The sequence below is a fragment of the Tupaia chinensis genome, unplaced genomic scaffold (assembly GCF_000334495.1).
Source record: "Tupaia chinensis unplaced genomic scaffold, TupChi_1.0 Scaffold142100_1, whole genome shotgun sequence".
Classification (NCBI taxonomy): Eukaryota; Metazoa; Chordata; class Mammalia; order Scandentia; family Tupaiidae; genus Tupaia; species Tupaia belangeri.
Genome location: NW_006201951.1, coordinates 106,349 through 121,095, shown reverse-complemented (window position 1 = coordinate 121,095; position 14,747 = coordinate 106,349). Strand labels below are relative to the sequence as shown.

General features: G+C 50.4%; 1 protein-coding gene across 1 annotated transcript in view; it reads left to right on the top strand.

Annotated features, from left to right (window-relative positions):
• CACNA1B (calcium voltage-gated channel subunit alpha1 B) overlaps positions 1 to 14,747 on the top strand; it is a 179,472-nt gene that overhangs the window by 84,223 nt on the left and 80,502 nt on the right. Inside the window, exons 21-22 of the mRNA XM_027766260.1 lie at positions 6 to 408; positions 1,196 to 1,407. Coding sequence (XP_027622061.1) covers positions 6 to 408; positions 1,196 to 1,407 — 615 coding nt within the window. The remainder of the gene's footprint in view (positions 1 to 5; positions 409 to 1,195; positions 1,408 to 14,747) is intronic.

The window sequence follows — 14,747 nt, the reverse complement described above, 5'->3', positions numbered from 1 at the left end:
GCCGCGGGGGGAGCGGGCGCGCCCACGCCGCAGCTGCAGCAAGGAGGCCGCGGGCCCCCGTGAGGTGCGAGGCGAGCGCGGCCGGGGCCTGGGCTCTGAGGGCCCCCGGCGCCATCACCGGCATGGGTCCCCGGAGGAGGCAGCTGAGCGAGAGCCCCGGCGCCACCGTGGCCACCGGCACGCCGACCAGGGCAAAGAGGGCACCACCCTGGGGGCCAAGGGTGAGCGGCGAGCTCGGCATCGCGGAGGCCTCCGGGCCGGCCCCAGAGAGACGGAGAACGGCGAGGAGCCTGCACGGCGGCACCGGGTCCGGCACAAGGTGCAGTCCCCGCCCGAGGGCACGGAGAAGGAGGCCGCGGGGACTGCGGGAGGGGGCAAGGACAAGGAGCCCCGGAACCACCATCCCATGTAAGCGGACAGAGAGGGCCTGGGAGCCCTGGGGAATGTGGGGCCCAGCTCCTGGCTGGAGGGCGGTGTATGAGGGGCCAGACCGCCCTGTTCCCGAGCCCCCTCGGGCCTGTGTTCTCCCAGGGGACAGTGAGGGGCACCCCCCCTGCCTGGCAGCCTGTGGTGGGCTGCTTGGCATGGGTCCTGGGTTGTTTGAGGTCCAGGAGGAGGCCCCCCGAGGGCGGGGGGGATGTTGTGCTGGTTTGGGATGCGTGACCTGGGAAGAAGGAGGCCAGGGTGAAGAGAAAGCTGGGTGACACTGTGGAGGGGGGAGAGGTGGGAACACGGGAGGGCCTGAGGAGGCCCCTGGGCTGGCCCTGGGTGGGGCAGGGCCTGGCTGCCTGAGAGGGCAGAGTGACAAGCTGGAGGCCAACTGGCACTGCCCCACCAGGTCGATTGGCCCGAGGCCAAGACTTTGGCCGGCCCAGCTGTGGTCCGTGTGTGCCGAGCTCTGGGCTGGGCTTCCGGCCTGACAGAGCACCTGGTGTGGCAGCTTAGGACACACCCTGCAGGCTCCTTCACTCAGCAGATGTCCCGTGTACAGGTCGCAGTGCCAGTCCTGCCCCTGCCTGCCACCGTGCCATGTCCTGTCCGTCCAGGCTGTGCGGGGTGGTGACTTAGAGCCTTTACCACGCAGGACCCCAGAGTAGCAGAGGAGCTGGCCTGAGAGCAGGCTGCACCGGTCGAGGTCGAAGGGCCCGGGTGCAGGCTGAGCAGGAGCTGGGCTCATGCGTGATTTTGGTTGCAGGGAGCCGAACTGCGACCTGGAAGCCAGTGTGATGACGGCCCCTGCACACACACTGCACAGCACGTGTCTCCAAAAGGTGGAGGAGCAGCCAGAGGATGCAGACAACCAGCGGAATGTCACTCGGACGGGCAGCCCCCCCTCAGACCCAAGCACCGTGGTGCACATCCCCGTGACACTGACAGCCCCCCCCGGGGAGACCGAGGTCATTCCCAGTGAGTATCCCCCGGTGCCCGCCTGGTGCAGCTCCGGCCACCCCCTTTCTTCCTGCTCCTTGGCAGCTGCTCTGGGGCCCAGCCTACCTGTGTGAGCTGCTCCTCCAGTGTGACATGTCCCGACGGCCGTTGCCCCCGAGTGCCCGGACGTAACGCAGAGTCCAACTCCATTTTCTTCTCTTCCAAAGACACGCCAAGTTGCCAGCCCAGCGCCAGGCTCCTGTCTGTGTTGGCCACAGCCGAGGGCTGGTCTCAGGAGAGACCCTAATGGTCACCAGCCTGTGGCTGTGAGCCGGCAAGGGCTGTAGAGAGGCAACGCTGATGGGGGCTCTGCCACCTACCCAGCTGCCACCGGCCTGCTCCGTGCCCTGCAGGCCCGCACGTGCTGCCGCCTTCCTCCTTGTGTGCGTTCGTGGAACCCGTGCCCATCTGCAGCACCAGGCTCCTGCCAGGCCAGTTTAGCAGAGACCTGCGTGTGGCCAGTGCCGCCCTCCCGCCCAGCGCATGGCTGTTAGCAGCACCCGGAGGAGCCCTCTGGTCTCAAACGCAGAGAAAATGTTCTTACGGGGGGCACCAGGCCAGGTCTTGGGGCCTCCAGGAGATGGGGCCAGGGAGTGTCACCATGCGTGCGTTTGCACCCACACTGCACGCACCTGCGTTCTCCTGCCCAGGTGCCTTCTGGGAAGGTGGAGGCTCTCGTGGCTCAGTTCCTTTCTTCGACAGTCCCAGGTCTCTTCTTGGCTCGGGGCAGTGAGCCCCGTCTTCCCAGCCCCTCGTCTGATCCTCCTGGGTCAGCGTGAGGATGAGCCGGGGTCCCTGCCGTTGGCACACGGGAGTCTAGTCGGCCCTGCCCCATCCCTGTACCACCGGCAGCTGCTGATCTTTTGAAGCCCCGGAGCTGTCGCGGAGCCGGGCTGCAGGAGCGTGGCCTCTCCAGACGGGCACTTCGCTCAGCAGCTTGTGCTTGCCTTCCTGTGGCCCCAACCTGGTAGCTGTCCCTGTCTAGCCATGAGCTGCTGATCCCCTGTCCTACACACTGCAGTTTACCCATTCACCTATCAAAGGGCATCTTGGTTTCTTCTAGTTTTTGGCAAATATGGATAAACAGCTATAAACACTCATGCACAGGTTTCTGTATGGATGCACTTTCCAGCTCGTTTGGGTAAATACCCAAGAGACTGCTGGGCTGTGCAGCGAGACCGCGTCATCTTTGTGAGAGGCCGCCTGCTGCCTCCCTCTGGGGCTGCCCTGTCTGTACCCAGCAGCAGTGGGAGAGCCCTTTGCCTCCGCTGGGTGTTGCGAGCGCACTGGAGCCCAGCCTTCGAATTCAGTGTGTGGTGTGGCATCGCATTTTAATCTCGGTTCCCCCGGACATGCGACTCTGAACATTCGAAATATGCTTAGTTATCATCCTTGTATCTTTCTTGGTGAGCTTCCTATTCAGATATTATGCCCACTTTTTAGTTGGGCTGCTTTTTTATTCTTTAATTTTTTGAGAGGTTTTTGCTATAGGGCACATGAGCTTGCCAAAAAGACAGAGAGACAGAGAGAATCACCCCCTGGGGGGGATGGCCACACCGCGATCCCTTCTCCTCCGTTCTCCTCTCGGGATCTTGGGCACGCACGCACACACGCCCGGTGTGCGTTTCAAGCTACTGGGCCCAGGACTCGAACTGCAGTCAACCACATGGGAGTTACATGCCATCCGCTGGTCCCTGGGCTGTTTGTTTTCTAGATGTGAAGTTTTAGGAGTTCTTTTTTATTCTGGGTACAAGTCTTGTATCAAATATGTGTTTTCCAAGTGTCTCCCCCAGTCTGCGGCTTGGTTTTCTGTTTCTCTGTCTGGTGGTGTGATTGTTACTGTTGAGGGAGTGGTCTGGTCTCCGACTATTTCTGATAAAAGTGGAAATCCAGGTGATTGGTTTTTATGTTGGTCATGTATCTCCCACTTTTCTGAATTCTTAAATTGTCTTAGTTTCAGTGTCGATTCTGTTTGTGTTTTCCAAGTACACTATGTGTAGATTCCTTGGGGTTTCCTACCTGGAGGATTGAGTCACCTGCTGATGAGCACCTCCTTCCCTCTCTGCAGGATGCTGGCCAGGACCCCAGTTCTGTGCTGTGGGAGGGGCCCACAGCCCCTGACCTCTTGTCTCAGAGGAAGCTTTCAGTTCTCCACCATTTAGTATGACATAGCCGTGAGTTTGTTTTTGTACATATAATTTATTAAATAAGGAAGTTCCCTTCTATTCCTCTTTTTCTGAGAGTTTTTTTTTTTTTTTTCTTTTGAGAAATTTTTGCTGTAAGGTACATGTGCTTGCTGGAGAGACGGAAAAACAGAAAGTGATAAATCATACCCCAGGGGGATGGCTATGCTGCAGTCCTTTCTTCCACTCTCCTCTCGGGATCCTGGGCAACATGTACACGTGCCCAGCCTGAGTTTTAAGCTGCCGGGTCCAGGACACGAACCATGGTCAACTGTGTGGGAGTCCAGTGATGTAGCCATTACGCCATCTGCTGGTCCCATTCTGAGAGTCTTTTGAGTCATTAATGAGTGTTCAATGTGCAAAATGATTTTTCCATTTCAGTTTCTATGACCATGTATTCTTTTTCTGTTAATAAGGAAGTTTATGTTGACCGATTTTTCACATGTTAAGCCAGCCTTGCGTCCCTGGGGTGATCTGGGTTCCTGGGCCCTGCTGCATCCTATTTGCTAGTACTGGCTGAAGGGCGTCCCTCTGTCATCGTGCGGGGTACTGGTCTGCTTGGTTCTGTGTTGCCCTGGTCTGGCTTTGGCGTCAGAGCGGCACTGGGGATTGAGTTCCTTGAGTGGCAGCCTACCATGTTGACTTGTCTTTGCCTCTTTCTGATGTGAATTGTGAGTATTGTGAGTTCCACTCTTAGCATTGTGTCACCTGCACCCACGTTTTTCATGTGACATATTTTCATCTTGGTTCAGTTCCATTTGAAAGATTTCCCTGAGACTTCCATGACTCATGGATCATGGTGAAGGGTTGTTCATTTCCCACCTGTGTGGGGATTTTCCTGTCGCATTCTGTTGCTACCTTCTCTTTTGATACTGGGTAGTCACTGAGCATGCTGTGTTATCTTACTTATTTTAAGCTTGTTAAGATTTGTCTCATGGCCCGGGGTATGGCGTATCTTGATATATATTCTGTGGGCGTTCGAAAAGAGCAAACATTCTCGTGCAGTTCTGCTCGAGTTCTGTACCTGTTGGTTAGATCCAGGTAGCTGAGGGGCTAGGGGGTGTTTCTGGGGGCATGCAATTTCCGTCTAGCCTATGAGTTGTCAGGAGAAAGATGTTCACGTCTCCAGCTAAATGAGTGGGTCTCTACTCCCCTCACACTTGCTCAGCCCAACTGCACGAGTGGGTCTCTACTCCCATCACACTTGCTCAGTCCCAACTACACGAGTGGGACTCTACTCCCCTCACACTGGCTCACCTCCAACTACATGAGTGGGTCTCTACTCCCCTCACACTTGCTCCCCCCCAACTACACGAGTGGGTCTCTACTCCCCTCACACTTGCTCCCCCCCAACTACACGAGTGGGTCTCTACTCCCCTCACACTTGCTCCCCCCCAACTACACGAGTGGGTCTCTATTCCCCTCACAGTTGCTCAGCCCAACTACACGAGTGTGTCTCTACTCCCCTCACACTTGCTCACCCCCAACTACACGAGTGGGTCTCTACTCCCCTCACACTTGCACAGCCCAACTACACAAGTGGGTCTCTACTCACCTCACAGTTGTTCAGCCCAACTACATGAGTGGGTCTCTATTCCCCTCACACTTGCTCAGCCCAACTACATGAGTGGGTCTCTACTCACCTCACAGTTGCTCAGCCCAGCTATACAAGTGGGTCTCTACTCCCCTCACACTTGCTCACCTCTAACTACACGAGTGAGTCTGTACTCCCCTCACACTTGCTCACCTCTAACTACACGAGTGAGTCTGTACTCCCCTCACACTTGCTCAGCCCTACTACACAAGTGGGTCTCTACTCCCCTCACACTTGCTCACCCCCAACTACACGAGTGGGTCTCTATTCCCTTCACACTTGCTCAGCCCAACTACACGAGTGAGTCTCTACTCCCCTCACACTTTCTCACCCTCAACTACACAAGTGGGTCTCTACTCACCTCACACTTGCTCACCCCCAAGTACACGAGTGAGTCTCTACTCCCCTTACACTTGCTCAGCCCAGCTACATGAGTGGGTCTCTACTCACCTCACACTTGCTCAGCCCAACTACATGAGTGGGTCTCTATTCCCCTCACACTTGCTCAGCCCAACTACACGAGTGGGTCTCTACTCACCTCATACTTGCTCAGCCCAGCTACATGAGTGGGTCTCTGCTCCCCTCACACTTGCTCAGCCCAACTACACAAGTGGGTCTCTGCTCCCCTCTCAGTTCTTCACATGTTTTGTTTCCTCTCCTGTGTTTCTGATGTTGGGCACCTACACTCTTAGGGTTCCTATGTCTTCCTGGTGGATAGGCCCTTTTCTCCTTTCTGTACCTGGTAACTCTCTTTGGTTTGGATTCTATTTATCTTACATACAGTACTCATTCTCGCTTTTTTCCGAGTGATATTTGCATTGTTTGAAGATATAGCGAGACAAAAGAGACTCAAATGCAGCCCTCTTGCTTGTCAATCAGCACAGACTTGTAAGAGCTTTCTCCCCATGTGCCCAGGGATAAGCTGTCACCAGTGGGCTTCATCTGGGTGGCCTTGAGCTCCATTCACTCTGATACCAGATGCCACCAGTGGAGGGCCCAGTCCCTGAGGGTGCTTCCCTTATGTCAGATGAGTCTCGGGCCCTGGATTATTTCACCTGTGCTTCTGACTGACTGGCTAGAAGTCAGAGGTCCCACAACTCCCTCCTTGGGTGTGACCGACTGACTTGAGTAGCTCGTAGAACCCAGGAAGACAGTGGTGACAGTCAGCCCTCCATTTCCACAGGTTGCACACTCTTGGATTCAGCCACCTGTGAATCAGAACGTCACCTTGCTGCTGTCATGTCCTCTGTCATTGACCTATGATGGCTGTGTCTGTGTTGACATGTACCCACTTTCATGTCATTACTGCTTAAGCGATACAGTATGACAATTACTTGTATAGCATGTGTGTTGTAGTCGGTCTTGTAAGCGACTCGGAGATGCTGTAGAGCATGTGGCGCCTGTTGGACCTGCTGCTGAGATGCAGGCTGGGGAGGGGGTGCCTGCTGTGCCGGATCCTGCCAAAAAGGAATCTCACACTCATCAGTAAACCAACTTAAAAACGAGAGAGCTCTACATGTGGCACATGCCTGTTGTCCCATGTGGGAAGCTGAAGCAGGAGGGTTGCCACTGGAGACCCTAACAGTTTGTTTAGAAATGAAGTGTATTGGAAGATGAGTGTAGGTTATATGCAAGTACTACATCGTTTTAGATGAGGGGCTTGCTCATCTGCAGATTTTGGTATCCGAAGGGTCCTAGAACCATTCCCCATGGAGCCCAGGGCGTAACTGCACTGGTCTGCTATGAAGGACGTGACTGAGGGACCCACGGACACCAGATGAGGAAATCCACAGGCCAGGCATGGTGAGGGTGGGGGTCCCCGCTCCCCGCCCTCACTGGTGTGCCACTACTAGGATGTGCCCAGGTGTCCCGAAGCTCTCAAACTCAGTCTTTTCTTTTTGTTTTAATGGAAGCTTTATTCCACAGGCACGAGTGAGTGAGTCACTGGCCATAGTGGTCAGTTCAGCCTTCGGCCTCTTTTCTTTCCCTCCCTGGAGTTTGGGGTTGGGCTGGGGCTAAAAGTCCCAATCCTCTCATCCTGCCTGGTGACCATCCTGAAGCTACCTAGGGCTGTCAGCTACTCGTTAACGTACAAAAAGACACTTCTCCTTTGAAGAAGCCAAGGATTTTAGGAGTTGTGTGCCAAGAAACAGGATTGAGATCAAATCTATGTGTTTTGTATTATGGCACACAGTATAACTTTTCCACCTTTTAACTTTCAACCTATGTATATTTGAAGTGAAGTTCTTAGCAACAGCATGTAGTTGAATTATGTTCCTAATCTACTCTTTCAATTCTATCTTTTATTTGGCGTATTTAGACCATCCACATTTAATACAATTATTGATATATTAGGGCTTGTCTGTTATTTTACTTTTTGTTTGTCTTGTTTTTATTACTATAGTTTCTTTTAATGTCTTCCTATCTGAACATATTTTAGAATTCTATTTAAATTTGTCAGTAGTATTTTGAGTGTATCTCTTGTTTAGGCTTTTAAGTGATGGTCCTAGGCTTGCATTTTACACACACAACTTACCCCCAGCTCACTGGCATCATCGTTTTATCTGAGTAAAGTCTAAAAGCTTTGCCTTTCCTTCCATCTCCTTTTCATTCCCTATTTATAATAGAATTATCTTAAATATGTCTTCTACTCACATTTAGAGTATTATACTTTTTGCTTTACATGTCACCTAGGAAACATGAGGCTAAGGAAGTGTGTTGTGTTTACCATATTTTTACTCCTGTTGTTCTTTCTTCCTTCCTGATGTTCCAGTATTTCTTCCTTCATGATTTACTTTGTTTGGAGACCTGCTTTAGCCCTTCTTTTAGGGTAGGGCTACAGGTGACAAATTCTCTTAGTTTTCCTTCATCTGAGAATGTCTTGATTTTCCCTTCATTCCTGAAGGATATTTTTGCTGGATATAGAACTCTGGGTTGACAGTTCTTTTTTTTTCAGCACTTGAAAAAAAACGTGTGCCTCTTCCTTCTGGCCTACATGGTTTCTGATGAGAAATCTACTGTCATTCGAATTGTTTCCTTCCTATAGGTAAGATGCTGTTTCTCTCTTGCTGCTTTCAAGATTTTGTTTTGTTCTGTTTTTGTATTTGAGAAGTTTGATTGCAATGTGTTTTGGCATGGATTTCTTTAACTTTATCTTGTTGGGGTTTGCTCATCTTCTCGAATCTGGAAGTTTATGTCTTTTGCCAAATTTAGAACATTTTTTCATCTATTATGTCTTTGAATACTTCTTCATCTCAGCCCTTTTTTCTTTTCTTTCTAAGACTCTGATATGAGTGTTAGATTTTTCATGGTATCCCAAAGGCCCGTTAACTCTGCTCACTTTGTCTTGTCTTTTTCTCTCTGTTGCTTAGGTGAGATAGTTTCTGCCATTCTGTCTCCAGTTCACTGACTCTTCCTCTGTGCCTTCTGTTCTGCTGTTGAGCCCATACATTGAGTTTTTTATTTTCAGTTATTATATTTTTCAGATCTGAAGTTTCCATTTGATTCTTTATATCTTATATTTATTTGCTGAGATTTTCTATCTTTTGTTTGTTTCAAATTGTCTGTTTAGCACTTTTATGATGAGTATTTAAAAAATCTTTGTCAGAAAATTTTGCCATCTGTATCATTTTGGTGTCTATTGATTGTTTTTTTCCCCTCTCATTTAGGTAGATGTTTTCATGGTTCTTGGTGTGATGAGTGTTTTTTGATGGAAACCTAGATACTTTAATTTTGTGTTATGAGCATGAGCCTGGTTTAAATCTTCTGTTTTAGCTGGTCCTATGACGCCATGGAGGCAGGGGTCAGGTTGGACATTGCCTTGTTATTGACAGATGGAGTGTAAGTATAGACGCTTCTCTTGACTTCTGTTGACACGCAGAAGGAGAGGGTCCTCACTCAGCTCATTGCCAGGCCTCCCTTCCACTAATGCCTCTTCTTGTCACTCATGTGGCCACTGGCCCTGGGGGTTGACTGTACCACCTCCAGCAGTAGTAAAAGTCCTGATACCTTCTAGGACTCATTCCAGTGAGTGGAGTAAGGGGACTGCATTCCTCCTGTGGGGGTGGGAGGCATGAAGACCAGATTCCCCACATGACCTTTACTGGCATTGCATGGGCTGCGGGAAAAGGGTCTTGCTGCCACAGAATGAGGATGCACGTCTCTGCTCCCCACATGGCTCTCCATGTGGTGCCTTATGACAGGTGGCAAGGGAGGGGTCCAGGTTCCCCATTCAGTCTGGCTGGCCTGAGAGGAGATAGGTGGGGTCTAGTCTCCTCTGTGGCATTGGCTCTGGTGTAGCAGTTGTGTCTAAATTTTCTGTCTTGCTTGGCTGCCCTTCCTTTGTCCTTTCATCAGGATGATCAGGATTTTGTTGGGACTTTTAAGAAATCTGCTCCTGCTGGCATTTTGTCTTTAGCTTCTCTAGCACCAAGTCTGGGGTATATGAGGCATAAAAGAAAATCCAGGAAAGGAAAACCTACTGTGGTGTCACTCCTTGGGTCCCAAGTTCCTGGCTCATCTACCTTCTTCCCATGTTTCAGAGTCTTATGTTTGCCCTATGTAATGTTCAAGGTCACATGTATTCACTTGTTCTTAGCGAGATGAACAGGTAAGTGTTTCTACTCCATCTTTCCAGAAGCTGAAGTCTTGAGCTAATTTGTGTATGGTTGAGATAAGGGTTGAGATTTGTTAATTCTCCCCCCCCTTGGGTGTCCATTACTGTTTGTTGAAAAGACTATTCTTTTCCCATATAATGACTTTAGCATTTTTGTCAAATATCAATTGATCAGTGCCATTTTATTTATTTATTTATTTGTTTTTTGAATTTATTTTTAGTTCTTTGCCATAGGCTGTGTGTGCTTGCCAGAGAGACAGAGAGGGACAGTGAGAAATTACCCCTGCCCTTCCCCCTCAGTGAGATGGCCACACCACAGTACCTTCTCCATTCTCTCTTTGGGATTTTAGGCACACACACACACATGCTCGACATGATTTTCAAACTGCCGAAGTTGGTGACTCAAACTGTGGATGGCCGTGTGGGAGTCCTTAGCCACTCTGCCCTACTGGCACGATCAGTGCTATTTTAGTTCAGAAAAAATTTCTTTTTAAAAAATATTTATTGAATTCCATCTGTTATTGTTATTATTATTAATTTGACCTGAGAGAGGCAGAGAGAGAGAAAAAGAGAGAAAGGGAAAGTGAGAAAGCAAGCCAGCAGGTCTGGGACCCAAACCATGGTCAGCCATGTGGGAATCCAGCACCTTTAAACACCATGCCACCTGTCACTCCCATAGTTTAGAAAAAATTTTCTGGGATTATGGTTTTATTTTAGTTCTGTTAACGTTGGTTTATTTCTGTGTTTCAGACAATCTAATTATACAGATGTTGGATCTACTTTGCCTGTTTTTGATATAACTTTCTAACTCTTCTAAAAACTCATTCCTTATTTTCTATTTCTTTCTCTTGGCTCATTTAATTCCTATATCCTTTTCCTCTTGACGATTCCTGTCGGCTGTTCTCTCTGGGACTCCTTGTGATTTCCGAGATGACTTTATCCTTTTCCTTATTTTTCTCTCCCGAGTTGGGCCATCTCATATCTCACATCTTTTAGTTGTCCATCCACTTAATTAATTAATTTGGAAAGGTTTTTGCTGTAGGGCACGTGCACTCGCCAGAAAGACAGAGAGACAGAAATGAGAAATCACCCCCCCAGGGGGAATGGCCACACCGCAATCCCTTCTCCTCCATTCTCCTCTCGGGATCTTGGGCACGCACGCACTCACACGTGCCTGGCGTGAGTTTAAGCCACCGGATCCGGGACTCAAACCGCGATCAACTACATGGGAGTCCAGCAACATAGCTATTGCGCCGACTGCTGGTCCCTACTCTTGTGTTGTTTCTATTGAGCGTCATCATTAGTTGAAATTGTTTTTGTGTGTCTTATTTCTTACTATGGGAGATAAAAACAGAAGAGAAAGTAGAGGCGAGGGTGTGGGCCCACCCCACGTTGGCGCTCCAGCCTCATCTCACTCACCCTTGCTTTCCTGTGTGCCATTTTGGGTGTGAATATGCCAGTAAGCAGTTCTAATGTTACGGACTTAGTATAACCCAGTAGCCTTAGTGCGCTTACCGGTGTTAATAGTGATTCCTTCACATTATCTAACACCTCATCCAAGTTCAGATTTTACCACTTATCTCAAAAATAGCTGAATTTCCTGAATCAAGACCCAGCAAGGTTTGGTCACTTGATTTTGCTTTGCTGTCCATGTCCCCTTTCCTCCACAGCAGCTCCTCCCTCTCTGTCCACCTGTGTTGTGTGCAGGAGCAGCCGTGTTAAACCAGGAGACCTTCCACATGCTGCACTTGGTATGCTCTGGTGCACGGCTCCACCCTTGTGAGACTTGCTCACTGGTGAGCAGATCGGAGCAGGACCGCAGGACCAGATCTTGCTGCCGTTTGCCCAGTACCGTTAGGGTCCAGCAGTGCCTGGTCTCCATGCATGGTGGCCAGCGGCACTCTCCAGGTGTGACGGCCAAAGGAAGTCTCCAGACTGTGAAGCCTGGACGGGGTACTTTCTCAGGAAGGGTTGAGTCCAAGTTCCCCAGAAGCCGTGCAGGGAGCGGGGGTTTTAAGGCTGCCCCGTCTTGGCCAAAGGAGTGCCTTGGCTTGGCGTCTCATCCTTCTCCAACTCTCGGAGTGGTCTTTGACAGATTCTGGTTGTCACTTGTGACATGTACATTTTCTGCCCAGCCGTCCTAGGCTCTTCCTCCAGAAGGCCTGAGTGCAGGACCCTGTCTCCCAGACTGCCCTCCCTGAGACTGGTGCACCTCTGTGCCTGGCAGCCTCACCTAGGGCTGCTCTCTGAAGGACTCACTGGGACTCCCAGGACCAGGAAGGTACACCCAGAGACAGTGCAGCACATGGAGGTACACAGGGAGGTACGGGGAGGCACACGGGGAAGTATGTGGAGGTACATGGGGAGGTACATGAGGAGGTACATGGGTAAGTACACAGGGAGGTATATGGAGGTACACAGGGAGGAACGTGGAGGTACACGGGGAGGTACACAAGGAGGTACACGGGGAGGTATGGGGAGGTACACGGGGAAGTATGTGGAGGTACATGGGGAGGTACATGAGGAGGTACATGGGTAAGTACACAGGGAGGTATATGGAGGTACACAGGGAGGAACGTGGAGGTACACGGGGAGGTACACAAGGAGGTACACGGGGAGGTATGGGGAGGTACACGGGGAAGTATGTGGAGGTACATGGGGAGGTACATGAGGAGGTACATGGGTAAGTACACAGGGAGGTATATGGAGGTACACAGGGAGGAACGTGGAGGTACACGGGGAGGTACACAAGGAGGTACACGGGGAGGTATGGGGAGGTACACGGGGAAGTATGTGGAGGTACATGGGGATGTATGGGGAGGTACACCGAGAGGACGGGGAGGTACATGGGGAGGTACACGGGGAAGTATGTGGAGATACGTGGGGAGGTACACAGGAGGTACATGAGGAGGTACATGGGGAAGTACATGGGGAGGAACGTGGAGGTACATGGGGATGTATGAGGAGGTATATGGAGAAGTACACGGGGAGGTACATGGAGGTACATGGGGAGGTACGGGGAGGTACACGGGGAAGTATGTGTGGAGGTACGTGTGGAGGTACACGGGGAGGTACAAGGGGAGGAACATGGAGGTACATGGGGAGGTACACGGGGAAGACTGGGAGGTACACCCAGAGATGGTGCAGGACATGGAGGTACACGGGGAGGTACATGGAGGTACACAGGAGGGACACTGCAAGGTATACCCAGAGAATGTGCGGGCCGTGGGAGCCCAGCTCTGTGGCTCCTGGCCGGGATGACTCGGCCTACTAAGAACTGGGGAGCCTGGGGGGCAAGAACTGCTTTCCACAGGCTCTGCCTGCCTGTGCCACGCGGCCGTGGAGGCCCTCCAGGCTCCTCTCACCCAGTCCTGGGGCACTTTCTTCACTTCACCATTGCATCTTGTCAGCTTCCAAACCTGGCCTGAGGTGTGTGCTTTCAAGGAGGAGTGTAAGGCCGATCCTCTGTGGTCACTGCTAGCAGCTTTCTTACTGTCTTCAGGGTTTTAGATTGCCTTTTTTTTTTTTTTTTTTATTTTGTAGGGAGTGTGTATACTCACCAGAGACATGAGAGGGAGAGAGCGCATACCCAGGAGAAAGCACCCTCCCTGGGCTCGGTCATGCTGCGGTCTTCTCTCCATCTCTTCCGCTTTGGCATGTAGGCATGCATGTGCACATGGTGTGTTTCAAGCTATCGGATCCTGGACTCGAACAACAGCTGTGTCGGATCCAGCTGCCTTAACCACCAGGCCATGGGCTGTCGCAAGAGTTTTTTTTTAATAGAGAAGTATGTCATGAATTCTTTGGCATTTGTAATTCAGATAGAAGATTATAAGATTTTCACCTTACTTCGATTTTGTACTTGTGTCTTTTATCCTGAGAACCTCATGTGCTTACTTTGCTTACTCTGTTTTCCAAATGGTATTATCTCCAAACTCTGCGCTCCTGTCATTTGCTCCCGCTGCACAGAGACACAGCCTGTCCTCTACTGTTGGTTTCATGTTCAGACAGATGCCAAACTAGCTCCTGTTACTCTGCATAGGCTGTAGGTCATTTTCTGTTCAGGTGAACACAGTTGTAACATCTGAAAATAGGTAATTTTTGACCCATGGATTCTTTAAAGTCTGTTTTTCAGTTTCCAAATGTGAATTCTTTTTTTTTTTTTTTTTGAAGAGGTTTTTGCTATAAGGTTCGTGCGCTCGCCAGAAAGACAGAGACAGAGAGACAGAAAGCGAGAAATCACCCCCCAGGGGGGATGGTCATGCTGCAAGCCCTTCTCCATTCTGCTCTCTGGATCTTGGGCACGCATGTGCACACACACACACACACACACACACACACACAGCGTGAGTTTAAGCCACTGGATCTGGGACTCGAACTGTGGTCTACCACATGGGAGTCCAGTGACATAGCCATTATGCCAACTACTGGTCCTCCAATTGTGAAATTTAAAGCAAAGTTAATCTTTTTGCCTCTGGTTACTACTTCAATCTCTAACTTATTTGCACTGCGATGAGCTGTGTGGCCTGGGGCAGTGTCCTTCGATAGCTGTGTTACGGTCAGTATCTGTGAATGTCTTGTGTGTGCTAGAGAAGGACGCCTCTCTTTTTTTCTCTAACTCAGGGAGCACTAGGCTTTTTCTGTTTGTCTGCTAAATCAAGTTTGTTAGCAGTATTGTATTCAAATATCAATTTTTTTTTAAGAATTATTTTATTTAATTTATTTTCATTATTATTTGTTTAGTTTGACCAGAGAGAGACAGAGAGAGAGAAAGAGAGAGAGAGAGATAGGGAAAATAGGAAAGTAAGCCTCCAGGTCTGGGCCTCAAACCATGGTCTGTCATGTGGTCAGCACCTCAACCACCATCCCAACTGCCCGCCTGAGACATCCAAATGCTCACGCCCAGTCTGCCTGCCTGACCTGCCAG